Source organism: Ahaetulla prasina, chromosome 1, assembly GCF_028640845.1.
Source record: "Ahaetulla prasina isolate Xishuangbanna chromosome 1, ASM2864084v1, whole genome shotgun sequence".
Classification (NCBI taxonomy): domain Eukaryota; kingdom Metazoa; phylum Chordata; class Lepidosauria; order Squamata; family Colubridae; genus Ahaetulla; species Ahaetulla prasina.
This window is the reverse complement of record NC_080539.1, coordinates 321,205,756-321,221,511: the sequence shown is the minus strand read 5'-3', so window position 1 is coordinate 321,221,511 and position 15,756 is coordinate 321,205,756. Positions and strand designations below refer to the sequence as shown.

The 15,756-nt window shown below is 39.9% G+C and overlaps 1 protein-coding gene across 15 annotated transcripts in view; it reads right to left on the bottom strand.

The window, feature by feature from the left end:
- Nucleotides 1-15,756, bottom strand: part of TTLL5 (tubulin tyrosine ligase like 5) — a 161,499-nt gene that overhangs the window by 68,420 nt on the left and 77,323 nt on the right. For 14 of the 15 annotated variants that reach the window (XR_009152625.1, XR_009152624.1, XM_058162389.1 and 11 more), the window contains one exon: nucleotides 4,983-5,134. Coding sequence is in view for 13 of the 15 variants with exons in the window: in XM_058162389.1 (XP_058018372.1) it covers nucleotides 4,983-5,134 (152 nt within the window). In the remaining 2 variants the exon portion in view is untranslated. Of the gene's footprint in view, nucleotides 1-4,982; nucleotides 5,135-7,361; nucleotides 7,605-15,756 lie in introns of those variants that run through there. The other variant, XM_058162402.1, reaches the window with a different exon arrangement.

Below are 15,756 nucleotides of genomic sequence, written 5' to 3'. Positions count from 1 at the left end.
CTCTTCTACCTGGAATATGACTCTGGATCAAGTTATTATATACTGTATAAACAGGAACACTTAAATTATCATTGATGTTTTATTTTTTTTGTCTTTCCTCCAATCCTCTCAAATAAATTTTTGGTTTATGCTGGAACTCTGTGGATGTTTGCCTATAAGCTGGGGAAAAAAATAACTGCACCACCAATATAGTCCAATATAGTCCAAGTCCACAAGTTACAGGTTAAAATGTTCCTTTCACTATAATCAATTAAATATATGAACATATTGGCCAAATATGTTTCAAATATCAAACCCAGTTCAAGGTATACATTATAGTAATAGTCTATAGTTTTGAAACACAAGGTCTCTCTTTGGGAATGTATAAGAATAAAATATAAGAATTCTATTTATATCAATGAAATAAACAGAAGGTTATGCTGGTCTTAAAATGTTGGGGGGAGGGAAATCTCATGGACAGTTCATTTATTAATTTATTACAGTTAATCACATTGTGTTGAAATTATTAATATTAGCATGGAATATATTTATTTCATTCATTTTATCTGAAGCATAATGTCCTTTAACCAGAATCTCAACAAAAGTTTAGCAGCCTCATTGTATCTTTACTGTGGAAGAAAATACTTGTTACAATATACTCACATTCTTGTATGACTCTCATATGCACATTTGAAAAATTCATCTAGTTAGTTCTGGCCTTAGAAAATTTTTGCTCTAGAAGTACCATATTTAATAGTGTGACTTTATTCTAATATGGCAATGTAGCTTTCTTTTATCAATAAGTTGTCAGTTCCTGGCCTTGTGCAAGGAATACATAGGAAGATTTAGAAGAGATTGTGAGATAGCACCGATGTGTGCATACAATGCACACAGGAAAAAGCCAGGCATCTGAACCATGCCCTGAAAGTTCAACTCAGAAGGAAGGGTTGGGCTGGAAAACTTAAAACTATAAATTCCAGCCAAATTGTCTGAGGCACTCCTTTCCAAATCACTTGAATAAACAGCCAAAGCTTCTGACCAACCATTTTATAATTCATCTCTGGAAGACAACCATTTTGGATGTCAGAACAACAAGCACTAAGCAATTAGCTTTCTCAAATTTCTATACAGCATAATTATATAGTTTAGTTGAGTCTAATCAAGACTTGGGAATAAATATCCAGAACTTTAAATCTGTTAAGGATTTAATGGCTAACTTAAGTCCATTTTTGATATCCATCACAAAATCTCAAGTTTTTCTGAGTTTTGTCCTTCAAAATACATGCATAAATACATCTGCAAAGGATGGGAAAGTGAAGGTTGATAATGATTGGGTCAAGCAAGAAATAAAGAGGTTAAAAACATTTATTATTTTGCTCTTAGCTCTTACACACATGCACATAGACACATATTTGCTCTATGAACAAAACCATGCATGTATGGAGAAAAACTTTTGGAAATGGAAGTTATTTAGAGTAGGTAAACTGCTTTGGTGAAAAGGATTAAGGTATCAAATCAGTAATGCCTTCATTTGATTACTGACTATATTTTTTTTAAATATAGCAAGATTGAGTGATCAGCCAGACATTCCTTGGCATAGCATAGAGTCTGGTACTTATTCAAAACATTTTACACTACAGAGTAATGAATATGTATAAGGAATATTTATTAACAGAATGAATTAGTCTCCACAAACACATATTAGTAGGCTTCATAGTTTATTAAGAATATCAATGTCATGCAAAGTGGCAATTGGAACCTAGGATTGATTATATGCCTACGGATATAATGAAGACACTTGTGTACAAAAACTTAACCGTTTAAAAAAGCAATAATATTTCATGATTTCTGACTTAATTTAGAAGTTGGCTGAGCAAATGTTTGTAAGGTGAATTTCTTCAAGTATCTCCCTCCTTTCCTCTTTTCTGCATCCCTTCACACCAATGTCATCTGCTCTAAGACCTTCTGTGCCAACATTGTCTTAAAAAGCAAATTCTAAGCAATAACAGCTGAACTATTAAATACAAGGGAAATACTTTAATTATAATGAAGCAACTGCCAACCTAGAAGAGTCAATGAATTATGAGTTCTTTTTTCCTCCTATTTCTTTTCATGATTTTGGAGCAAATGATCAATAAAACCATTTTTTTTGAAGATGTTAGTACACCCAACAAAAAGTGGATAAATTCTTGAAAATCTTTACCTTCCTTGCAAATGCAGAGAAATTATGATATAGGAGTGACTGTAACACTGACAATTTCTGTTCTACCATAGAACATACTAAAAATTTTCATTTTAATTTATTCAATGTAGGTACTGCCTGACTTCAAACTGATTCTAGCCATGTACAATAAAGCCAACAGACTAAAAACAGATTAAAATAATTATGAAAAATCAATAAACCTTGCAGTCATTTGATTTTCCACTTAGTGACTGCTTCATTTAATCACCAAGTTGATAGTCCCAATTGTGGTTGCTAAGTAAGAACTACCTCTATGTATACAACTGCATCATAGGAGACAGAGCACATTTCAGTTTGCTCTCTGATCCAACTGAAGACCTTTATTGCTCTAAACCAGGGGTGTCAAGCTCGTGTCGTCATGACATCGTCACATGACGTATTGGGACTTTTTCCCCCTTCGCTAAACTGGGCGTGGGCATGGTCAGCGTGTGATCCATCCAGCCTGCAGGCCGCGAGTTTCACATCCCTGCTCTAAACTTATATTGTGCTCCCCCAATCTTTACCCCATATCTTTACTCAGGTACACAGAAAACATAACAGTAACATACTTAATGTATTTATAAGGTCGAAGCCTAGAAAATTAATTCAAATTGAATCAGTTTTCTAAGATCACGCAATTATTCAGGCAATACGTTTTAAAGCCTCTATATAAGTTGCCAGTTTCAATTGTGGTTGATAAATGAGAATTACCTATTGATAGGAAACAGGATTCAATAAAGTAATTTCAGAACTCACTGATATACTTGATTAGGTAATCAAAACAGATCTGGATCTCAAGATAAACCTGCTCTTAAAGAGAATGCACAGCTCATGAATAATCAGGCTGATAATTCAAAAATACTTTTTCAGTGCCCCTTCCCAACAAACAATTCATTGTCCTGAAAGAAATTCCAAAACAAGTCAAACAAGAATCATAGAGATTTGATCCGTATCAATCAGATTTGCTAGTAACTTGCAAATTTTTCATTTAGCTAATCTTGCTAATTACTTCTCTTGTAACGTCAGTGTTTCTTATATATAAGTATGAATATAGGTAGTTATCGTTTAGAGACTACAATTGGGAACAGAACTTGTTAATCAAAGCAGTTGGTACTGAAATCACCACTATGTTAATGATCTTACTTCATCTTTCCTTTGCTATAGAGACCTGAAAAGATTATAAATGCAAAGTCTGGTCATAAAGTTACTTTTTCATTAACATCATAATTGCAAACCATTGCTAAATGAGGCAGTCACAAATTGATGACTACTTTATTAATCTCTTCTTGACCAGATCTTTGCTCTGACCTTGGTTCAGAAGCTAAGAATTGCTCAGAAGTTGGTTACAACTTGTTTGAAAGGTTATCAGTGAACATCAGGGCTTTAAATTAAATTGGAAAGTTGAAAATCATCCTGGAAGAAGCCTATGGCAGATGTTAGAATAAAAGCTATAATTTAATGGTAGTGTCTGGCATGCAGTGAGGCCTCAGATCCACTCCCTAGCATCCCCAGTTAAAAGAGTTTTAAATAGATAGATGGGAAAGGCTTCTTTATGACATGTTGTCAGAATAGCCAAAACATTATTTTTACATGAATGAGGATTAGCAAATTGAACCAAATCCAAGTGACTTTTGGATGGATACTTTTTCTGAAGAAATAGAAAATGAGTTTGGAAGCACTCCTGTTGCTGTTTCTGAATTCAAGTGATTTTTAACGGTCATGAAAGTTTTTATACACTGTGTCTGGTTAAACAACTGTAATTTTATTTGAAGGAACCATACTTAGGAGGCACTGATCTCAAAAGACAATTTAGAACTTTAATACATCTGGAGTAATATGCTAAATTGTAATATGATATTAGATTGACCACATTATATCTCTTTGCTGCGTGGGCTGCAAATACATTTCAGGGTCTAAGTCAAGCCAACCAATTTCAGCCTTTAAATACTTAAAGGCATCAGGATTAAGTTTTTCAGAAACCTCTTCCTTACATGTTCATGTTTTAAACTTTCTGCTTGGGATGGAGGAGAGGAAGAGAGACATAAAAGAGATCCTTGGAAATTGATTTCAATTTGTTGATAGATAAATTTAAAATCTATATCTACCACTTACCAAAGTTAGCTCTCATATACTGATTAATTTCCACTACAGTATTCCATATTAAAGGAGGGGAAGCATTTACATAACTGCTTAGGATCACAAAAACTACAAGGAAAAGTGTCATTTGTAGACAGAGAAATCAACTTCAGACAAGTATGCCCAGTCCTATTGGCTGCTCTTTGAACAAGATACCCAACTGATGACAATGTGAAAAGGCAAGATTCTTGTTTGATTATTTGTTTCAAGTGACTAGATTTTATATCTTGAGGAAAATACATTAATACCAACTTTGCTTTTTTTGTTATTTATATAATGAGCAAAATATATAATTTCTATATAATATCAGCAAAAAAACAAATAGATAACTCTAATATCCATGAAAGAATTAAAGACTGCCTACATACATCAATTAATCCAATTCAGTCATAGTCTTGCAAAAAAAGTAATATTCAGAAACCATAGGTTTTCATGGCTATTTATTGTTAAAATTCCTTCTTGGTGGTGCCATGTGAGCCAATATATGTGTACAAATGTTTCATTACTTATGTTGCTAGCTTCTTCAAGAAGTTAGCAGTCAGCAAATAATCACATTCTTGCACAACATTATACAAGCAAAATGCTAATAGGACGTGTGGATATGATTCTAAAACAGAGATATTTTCAGTCTAATTGTTTCTCTTACCTCAGTGTTAAAGATGCAGGTCTAGTATCAGGAGTGCTGCTGTGCGTTTGAAAAGCCCAAAATGAACCTCCTGGGTTGAGTGGTGGACGATAACTGGAAGCAGTTGCATTTACTTTATTAACGGCTCCATTTATCATATTTAAATTTGTCAGCTGAAGAGGAGAATAAGCAAATGGAAGCTTTTTAAAAGATTCAACAAGACAAAAAAAGTATCTCATCATGAATTTTCACTGAAGGATTATAGAATTAATATATTGTTAAAGAAACAGAGCCAGTTTACACAGCAAAGTATAGAGACTTTCATTCCTGCTGGTTTCACACCCACAAAAAAAGTGTCTAATGAGCCATATGAAAGTTACCAATCATAGTGTGATGTGTGAATATATGATTTCATCATCTCAGAAGAAGCCAGCAAATACAAGTCATTAACAAACTATGGTTATTTTCTGGAGTCTCGTGGACTCACAAAAAGGCAGACTACTGTATTTACAAGTGACATCAAATCTGGCTAAGCAGTAGCAAAAATATCATTAGCAACATATATTCTTAAACAGAAGCAGCATATGTGGGCTGGCACGAGTATTTTCAGTATTTTCATTAATGAACAGAAAAAAGTTCATGTACACATATACATGGTCTATCAGCCAATCAAAATTAATGATGATAATCTATAAAATTTATGATTAGTATAATCAGTATCCATTTCTGGCATTTGTTCCAAAGTATTTTCTTGCCCCTCAGTCAACTTCTCTGGTTCCATCATCCCAGGTTCAGAAGATTGATTTGTTTAATAGTTTGTTTGTTATTTTTTATTTATTGGCTGCCCATCTTACCGCAGGATAACTTTGTGCTGCTAGTTAATAAATATCAACTATCTGTTGCCATTGATCACATATAGATTTTTCCTTCCAAAATTGTATAATAATTCTTTTATCCAGTCCTCATACTCTAAATTCTTCAGTTCTTGATATCTTCATAAATTTGGTATACTAGAGACATACCCAAGAATACACTAACCATCCTGTTGATTTCAGTCCAAACTGGAAATCATATGAGTTAATATTTCAATTCCTGAATTGCAACTGGAATGAACTCTTTTTAAACACAGGCGTCCAATATACATAAAATATATTTTTTGTATCAACTTTATTTTAAATTAAAAAGAAATTCCTCTCATGTTATTAAGGCACTCTTCCACTGTTTTATTAGCAAAGAAGACTCAAGTTTGTTATTCCACATAACATCTAATGTCAACTTCATCAGCTTTCTTCCCGTCTATAAAAATATGATATTGGCTTAGGAACCACAACTTTTTCTTCAAACGTCCAATCACTGTGGAACCTCAAAAATGGCAAATAACAATTAACAACTCCATTATTCTGTTACTTGAGATTAAAACACTATAAAGAAGCATTCTGAAGTAAATTAAAATTAAAGTTTTTTTTTTAATTCTAGAGTTTTAAAAACTCTTCTTCAATTGAGTTAATTCAAAATATGACAATGAAAGCAGAACGATGAAATACATTCCAATTTAATAGTACAATATTTATCTCATCTGAACAGGGAAAAGATGCACTCATTAGTTCTTCCTTTCCTGACTAGCTCCTGTTCCTTTCCCAAAAATCTGCTCTAGAGAGTTAGAGGACCTCCTAAATAAGTGATATCAAACTCACGTTGTCACCATGTGACATATCACGACTTTTTTCCCCTTCGCTAAACTGGGCGGGACCAGCATGTGACACATCTGGCCCGTGGGTTGCGAGTTTGACACCCCTGTCCTAAATGGTATGTGAAGAGAGGTTGGGGAATCAAGAATTGTCAAAAATTGTCCTCCTCTCCCTTTTATGCCAGAAGAAATTAGAGCAAAATATCACCTGGAAACACTATTGTGTCAGAATAAATCTTGCCAATGCATCTTGAAAAATATATTTTTAATTTTCATTATATATTACTATTATATCAATTACAATTATGTATTTATTCTAGTCCAAGCCAAGGAATAAGAATATGGGATTTCAGTGCCTTACCCAACTCCTTACTTTTACTACTTTTCAAAAAATGCTAAGCTTCTTGAAAACATGATAATAGTAATATTTAAATCATAAACCATACCACCCTTTGGCAATATTTCTGAATGAAAATCAGATTTTTTTCCTGCACTGTACATTTGATCATGCACATTGTCTTCTGATTTGGTCATAAAGACCTCTATTTCCAGTAAAAAAAGAAATGCAGCCATCTCTTTCTACATTACTTTCCATTGTTAAAATTCTGTTTGTCTTAAAGCTATCTTTCACACTGGAACAGGTGTGTAAACAGTTGAACGTATGGTGGGTAAGGATGTTTCACACATTCCACACAGACAGGTGTTCAACTTACAGCAGACTTAAATACAGTCACTGGAATCAAAAGCAGGCATCAGAGCATACTGGCTTATTTAAACCAGCCCATCATGTTTCTTCAGTGTTGATAGTTATTCTTCCACTCCTTGATTTGTTTCTGCTGCTATAATTAACCTGCCAGCTCAGTAGATTCCTCGGGGAACCAGTAGAATAATTCACATCTGTACAGCAGAGCTCTGCTTTGCTGACTGTGACTTTCCATCCTCACCATTTGATGTGCCTTAAGGTATATAATGAGCATATCATATTTAATATAGCTTTGCCTGAGTTTAAATGTAAAGGAAGAGTACAAAATCAAGACAAAAACAACTTTTTTGCATGGGGAAAATAAGATTTATAGATTTAAATATTTATTTGTGTTTGTTAGATCTCTATCCAGACTTTTTTCCAGGAGTTCAAGAACACTAACATACTTCATTAGACACTGTAACAACAACCCTGTGACCTCAGAACAGGTAGTCCTTCCTTACCACTTATTCAACTGTTACAACGGTGCTGAAAAAAAAAACACTTTATGGCCAATTTATGACCTTTGCAGTATCTCTCAATCATGTGATTATAGTCAATACACATTGTCCTGAGCGCCCCCCCCCCAATACTTTTAGAGCAAAGTGATTGGAGAGGAAAGAATTGGAAGAGAACAAGATGTTTGCAAGCAATTTCTATAGGCCACCTCTCTTTTGTTTGACCTTTATCTCCCCTTGCAGAATGATGAGAAGAAGAAGGGATTAAAAGAGAGTAAACTGTTTGCTTTTCAACATATTGAAAGTAATGTTGTCATATTGGAAAATTTTATAATTTTTGTATTCATTCGTTTCCTTTTGTGTAAGAGTTCAATAATGGACTTCCAAAATGTTTTTTTTAAAAACTGTTCCCAACCAACAGAAACCAAGAATTTACAGGTAGTTCTCACTTTTATTATGAAGCTTATTCCAGTAATTAGGACTGGAATTGCCATTGCTAAATAAAGCGATTGTATCATTTAGTGACAGAAATCCCAGCAGTCCCCACTGTCACTGTTAAGTGAAAATCACAGGTTGTTAAGCAAGGATCTCCATGCAACTTCCTGCTGCTTTCCAGCAACCAGGAAGTCAATGACAGGATGTCACAAGTCCTGGGTGGCTTACAAGCAGGCCAGCATGTGAACATCGTGAGGTGGGGAGTGACTGTTGCTGGGCATGGGAAGCTGCTACAATGCCGCATGAGAATGGCCAAGCAGATGCTTCAGAGTGCAGGCTGGAAGGTGCTATGGATGGACATGCACTATGGAATACAAAATCCCCAGGTTCTCTGTAGCTGGACTCTTTGGAGAAAAAAAGCAGCAGAAACAGGATTGACCTGCAATCTACCCTGCCAGTTTCCCTACTGATTTTGCTTGTGGGAAGCTGGCAGGGGAATTCACAAATGGTGATCACATGACCACAGGTTGCTGCAGATGTCATAAGTGCAGGTGGGTTTCCAAACATCTAAATCATTTGCTGTATCCATTATGGGCAGTACTGAATGGCGGAATCCATCAGCCAAACTTCCACCTTATTACCCTTACCGGGCATTTGGCCCTGGTTTGTGACTGTCCTGACTTTGTCCATAGGCTACGATAACATCAAGTGGCTAGGGAACACCTTTTTTTCCCCCCACTGTTATTTAATCTTTTAGCATGAAATATTCGTCCGCTGACCTCTTCCGACTGCGAGGTTCCCCCGCCTCGCAGGAATGGCCCTCCGGGTTATCGATGGCCGGCCTTAACGAGGGGTCTTGGGACCCGGAGAGGTGGCATGCGAGGAAGAAGAATCTGTGGGGTTTTTTAAACCGTTTTTTAAATAAGGGTTTCTTAAGGGGGGGGAGGGATTCGACGGGTGGGGGGGAAAACCCGTCGGGGAGGGATCCAGCCCCTGTGCTAGTTCGCGACACTATTCCATCTTGTCTGGAGGCAGGGGGGGAGGACGTTCCAGGTTTAGAGGGATGTTCGATCTGTACGGTAAGTGGGAGAGGCAGATATGGCGGGGGGGAGGGGCCGTACCGAGTTGCGGGAGCACGCGTTCGATGTTTGAAAGCGATCGCGTGCTCCGGCCCCTCTGTCCCTACCCGTTCCTCGGGTGGTCGTGATCCTCAGAGCTTGGATCTTCGGCTGATGTTATGTAATGCCCGGTCCGTGGTTAATAAGGCTCCTCTGATTTGCGACCTTATTCAGGGGGAGTCCGCGGACCTTATGGGCATTACGGAAACCTGGTTGGGCCCAGAGGGAGGGGTCCCCCTGGTTGAGATGTGCCCTCCAGGTTTCCGAGCATTTCATCAGCCGAGGTCCAAGGTAGGGGTGGGGGGGTGGCGGTTGTTATTAAGGAAGATCTAGAGCCGAGGGAGGCCACTATTCCTCAGATTGCCGGTTGTGAATCCCTTTATGTGCGGTGGGGTTATAGGAATCAGTTGGGCTTGGTGATCGCGTACCTGGCTCCTTGCTGCGTGACCACAGCCCTGCCTGAGCTGTTGGAGGTACTTGCTGCTGTGGCGGTCGAGTCCCCCAGACTTATTGTCATGGGGGATTTCAACCTGCCATCAGCTGGCTCGTCATCGACGGCAGCTCGGGAGTTCTTGGCTTCCATGACGGCCTTGGACCTGATTCGAGTAAATGATGGCCCTACGCACACGGGGGGAGGCACACTGGATCTGCTTTATATCTCTGGACAGTGGTTAAATGATCTGGTATTAGATGATTTAGTAATGGAACCAATGTCATGGTCGGATCATTTCCTCCTTCGCCTAGACTTCGAACCGCCATTCACCACCGCAGGGAGGCGGAACCTATACGGTGGTTCCGTCCCAGGCGCCTGATGGACCCTGAGAGGTTCCTGACGGAGCTTGGGCCATTCCCTGAGGATCTGGCCCACGGCACGACTGAGGAACTGGTCGTGGCCTGGGAACAGGCCGCGGCCGGGGCCTTGGACCGTGTCGCGCCTTTGCAGCCTCTGACCCGGCATAGATCTCGACCGGCCCCGTGGTTTTCCGAGGGGCTGAGGGAGATGAAACGCCGGAGAAGACGCCTGGAGAGCACCTGGAGGTCCACTCGTTCCGAAACTGATCGGACACTAGTTAGGTCCTATTCTAGGACCTACCTAGTGGCAATGAGGGAAGCGAGGCGTTCCTACGCCTCCACCCTCATTGCGTCGGCAGATAACCGCCCGGCCGCCCTGTTTCGGGTCACCCGCTCTCTCCTACATCAGGAGGTGCGGGATGACCCTTTGCAGGGACGAGCCGAGGAGTTTAGCGGTTATCTATACGATAAAATCGCTCAGCTGAGGGACGGTCTGGATCGAATTTGGGATGATCCAAGCGAGGGAGAGGAGGCACGTCTTGTTGAGTCCATTTGGGATGAGTTCGACCCTGTGGCTCCTGAGGACGTGGACAGGTTGTTGGGGAGGCTTCACGGCACGACATGTTTACTGGACCCGTGCCCTTCCTGGCTGGTACTGGCCACTCAGGAGGTGACACGAGGCTGGCTCCAGAGGATTATCAACGCTTCTTTGTTGGAAGGGGTTTTCCCTGCCGCCTTGAAAGAGGCGGTGGTGAGACCCCTCCTTAAGAAGCCTTCCCTGGACCCAGCTGTTTTGGGTAATTATCGTCCAGTCTCCAACCTTCGCTTTGTTGCGAAGGTTGTAGAGAGTGCCGTGGCGCGACAGCTACCTCAATACCTGGATGAAGACGTCTATCTAGACCCGTTCCAGTCCGGCTTCCGACCCGGATACAGCACGGAGACAGCTTTGGTCGCATTGGTGGATGATCTCTGGAGGGCTCGGGACAGGGTTATTCCTCTGCCCTGGTCCTATTAGACCTCTCAGCGGCGTTCGATACCATCGACCATGGTATCTTGCTGCGCGGTTGGGGGATTGGGAGTGGGAGGCACCGATATCGGTGGTTCTCCTCCTATCTCTCTGACCGGTCGCAGACGGTGTTGACAGGGGGCAGAGGTCGACCGCGAGGGCCTCACTTGTGGGGTCCCTCAGGGTCGATTCTCTCGCCTTCTGTTCAACATCTACATGAAACCGTTGGGTGAGATCATCAGTGGTTTCGGGGTGAGATACCAGCAGTACGCTGATGACACCCAGCTGTACCTTTCCACCCCCGACCACCCCAATGAAGTTGTTGAAGTGCTGTCCCGGTGTTTGGAAGCCGTACGGGTCTGGATGGGGAGAAACAGGCTCAAGCTTAATCCCTCCAAGACGGAGTGGCTGTGGATGCCGGCACCCCGATTCAGTCAGCTGCAGCCGCGGCTGGCTGTTGGTGGCGAGTTATTGGCCCCAAAGGATAGGGTGCGCAACTTAGGTGTCCTCCTGGACGATCGGCTGTCGTTTGAAGATCATTTGACGGCCGTCTCCAGGGGGGCCTTCCACCAGGTTCGCCTGGTCCGGCAGTTGCGCCCCTTCCTTGCTCGGGGTGCCTCCTGCACGGTCACTCATGCTCGTTACCTCTCGCTTGGATTACTGTAATGCTCTCTACATGGGGCTCCCTTGAAGTGCGCTCGGAGGCTTCAGTTAGTCCAGAATGCAGCTGCGGGGTTATAGAGGAGCTACACGTAGCTCCCATGTAACACCGATCCTCGCAGGCTGCACTGGCTGCCTGTGGCTTTCGAGTGCACTTTAAGGTGTTGGTTATGACCTTTAAAGCGCTCCATGGCTTAGGACCTGGGTACTTACGGGACCGCCTGCTGCTACCACATGCCTCCCACCGACCCGTACGCTCCCATAGAGAGGGACTTCTCAGGGTGCCGTCCGCCAAACAATGCCGGCTGGCGGCCCCCAGGGGAGGGTCCTTCTCTGTGGGGCACCCACACTCTGGAATGAGCTTCCCCGGGTTTCGTCAAATACCTGACCTCCGGACATTTCGCCGCGAACTAAAACACATCTTTTATCCGCTGGGCTGGCTTAAATTAGTTTTAAGGGAAATTTTATTAATTTTAAATGGGGTTTTTAGTACGGAAAATTTTAATTTCAGGCTAATTTAATAAGTTTTTAAATGGTATTTTAATTTGTATATTGTGTTGTTTTTACTTTTGCCTGTACACCGCCCTGAGTCCTTCGGGAGAAGGGCGGTATAAAAATTAAATTAAATAATAATAATAATAATAATAATGATCATATGATTGCAGGGGTGCTACGATGGCCAGAACTTCAAGAACCATTATTAAGTATTGTGTTATTATTAAGTATTGTGTTATTGTGTTACAAGTTATTGTGTTCTCTTTGCTGATGATGTCAAACTATTTAATACCACTAATAATACTTCTACCCTTCAATAAGACCTCAACTTAATTTCCGATTGGTCTAAAACTTGGCAACTCCAAATCTCAACCAGCAAATGCTCAGTCTTACATATTAGAAAAAAGAATCCTAACATCAAGTACAAACTTAATGGACATTACCTAACTGACGACCCCCACCCTGTCAAAGATCTTGGAGTTCTCATATCAAATGACCTTAATGCCAAAGCCCACTGCAACTACATAGCAAAAAAGGCCCTAAGAGTTGTAAACCTAATTTTACGCAGCTTCTTTTCTAAAAACTCTACACTACTAACTAGAGCATACAAAACATTTGCCAGACCTATTCTTGAATACAGCTCATCCGTCTGGAATCCATACCACATCTCTGACATAAATACAATAGAACGAGTCCAGAAATATTTTACTAGAAGAGTTCTTCACTCCTCCGAAAACAACAAAATACCTTATACCAACAGACTTGAAATCCTGGGATTAGAAAACTTACAACTCCATCGACTTCGACATGACCTGTGTTTAACACACAAAATCATCTATTGCAATATCCTTCCTATAAAAGACTACTTCAGCTTCAATCGCAATATTACAAGAGCAAAAAATAGATTCAAGCTAAATGTCAACCGCTTCAAACTTGATTGCAGAAAATATGACTTCTGTAACAGAGTTGTTAATGCTTGGAACTCATTACCTGACTCCATAGTCTCTACTCAAAATCCCAAAACTGTCTACTCAAAAACAACCAAAAACTGTCTACTATTGACCTCACCCCATTCCTAAGAGGATTATAAGGGGCGTGCATAAGAGCACAATAGTGCCTACCATTCCTGTCCTATTGTTCCCTTGATTATATCAAATTAATATAGTTGATGCATATATTTTTTACTTATATATATATATTCTTCAAGATGTTGTTTTATCTATGACAATTGTTTGTGTATACTGTTGTGACAAAAAGAAATTTTAAAAAAAGTACCACTTATTCAGTGACACTGTAACTTTGAACAGTTGCTTAGTACCATTAACTGAGGACTATATTTCTGCTCATTTTATTACTTGTTGTTCTTTTTAGCACATCATATCTACTCACTGGTCTTCCCACATATTGTTATCCATTAACACTAAATGTTCCACATTGTTACTTTATTTTACTTTTCAGCTATCATGACTGACTGAGTTCACTTACACAAACTATTTGTCTAAACATAACTAGGTTGGGGTTTAGACAGCAATAAAGTATATAGTAATTATGCAGTATTTATTAGAGCCGCTATTGCTGTTTACAGAAGAGCACTATACCATCAGAATAAGCAAAGTAGACTATCAATTTCCATTTCTTTTATCTCACTTCTGCTATCAACGACCACTTTGAACCTATGCTTCTCTCAAATTAATCTTCCTAGTTCAAAAATGGGTTAAGATTAAATACCATCATTTCTGTCCCCTGGAAGTGTGTGTTTGTGTGTCCCTTCAATTATAGGGAGGGAGAAGAATAGAACCCACATTGAAAGTACTATTTGTCTTACCATTCGTAGTTATCTACCAATAAACAGGACACCTCTAGGAAGGAAGGGAGCCGTGTTCTGCAGTTAACTGAGGTCTATTTCAACCACACCCCATAGATAAATTACCCTCAGGCAAGTTTATCTGCATGCTTGCATTTATAGATATAAGACAAGAAGAAAAAATATAGATTAAGGGATGTGAGAGGTGTGAAGTCTCGATGTACATCAAAATTGATTTGGCTCAAGGCCCATGACATTCCTACCCTGCTTGCTGAGTTTACCAGCTCACAGGGTATGCACATAAAAAGCGTAAGAGCTCCAGTCTCCAGAAAACATTCCAGACAAAACCTGCCACAGACATTCCTGGGAAACCTGACAAATTTGCAGATTTGTTTGTAGTGTTTCCAACACATGCATCTTTTTTTTTAAAAGAGTCTGTATTGTAGTGGATTATTTGCTTTCCATTACTGGAAGAAATCAGATTTGGAATTAAATACTCCTAAGAGTTTTAAAACTAAAACTTCACTGGGAGCTATTTCAGTAAGGCTTAGATGTGCCAAACGTTTGATGATCAGAGAATAACCCTTCCCACAAAATAGTTCCTTGAAGTTCAGCTTGACTCAGCTAGCAGCTCCTTGAAATCCTTCAAGACTAAATCCAGCTACATAAAAGCCTTTAGAGCACCAGGAATGATGCTGTTTCAGGCACTCTTTTTACTTCTATATTGTTTTCTTCTATAATATTGGTGTACATCAGTTTTCAAATGACTCACATTGTATCTACTAAAGAAAAAATGACAAACAAAAAGAAAAGTGAAGCAAAAGATGGGTGGAAAAAGTAGGGGTGATGGCTAAGAAGAATTAAAACAAATTTCCTGTTTCAGCTTGCAGTTGAATGGAAGATCCAGGAGGAAGAGGCTTAAAAAATTGGGCCGCGGTGTGGCTCAGGCTGTAAGAAGCCTGTTATTAAAACACAGCTGCCTGCAATTACTGCGGGTTCTAGTCCCACCAGGTCCAAGGTTGACTCAGCCTTCCATCCTTTATAAGGTAGGTAAAATGAGGACCCAGATTGTTGGTGGGGGGCAATAAGTTGACTTTGTAAATATACAAATAGAATGAGACTATTGCCTTACACACTGTAAGCCGCCCTGAGTCTTCGGAGAAGGGCGGGATAAAAATGTAAACAACAACAACAAAAAAATAGATTGGGTAAAACCTTCCTAACATTGAGTATATTACAGATGAAGTGATAAAACCTTCCTAACATTGAGTATAGTACAGATGAAGTGATAAATCTCTGTGCTTTAAAAGCATAGATAATTATATGCAGTTTTTGTGAGAAGACTATGATAGAGAAAAAGAGGGGAGGGGAGGGGAGGGGAGGGGAGGGGAGAGGAGAGGAGAGGAGAGGAGAGGAGAGGAGAGGAGAGGAGAGGAGAGGAGAGGAGAGGAGAGGAGAGGAGGAATTCAGATGCGAAATACATAGACTGGGAACTTAATCTCCTCTCCATATTTTTCTACCACAGCACTGTAAAAAACAAAAACAATTTCAGATACCCTTAAAAGCAGAACTTGTTCATATTTCCTAGTACTTGATAT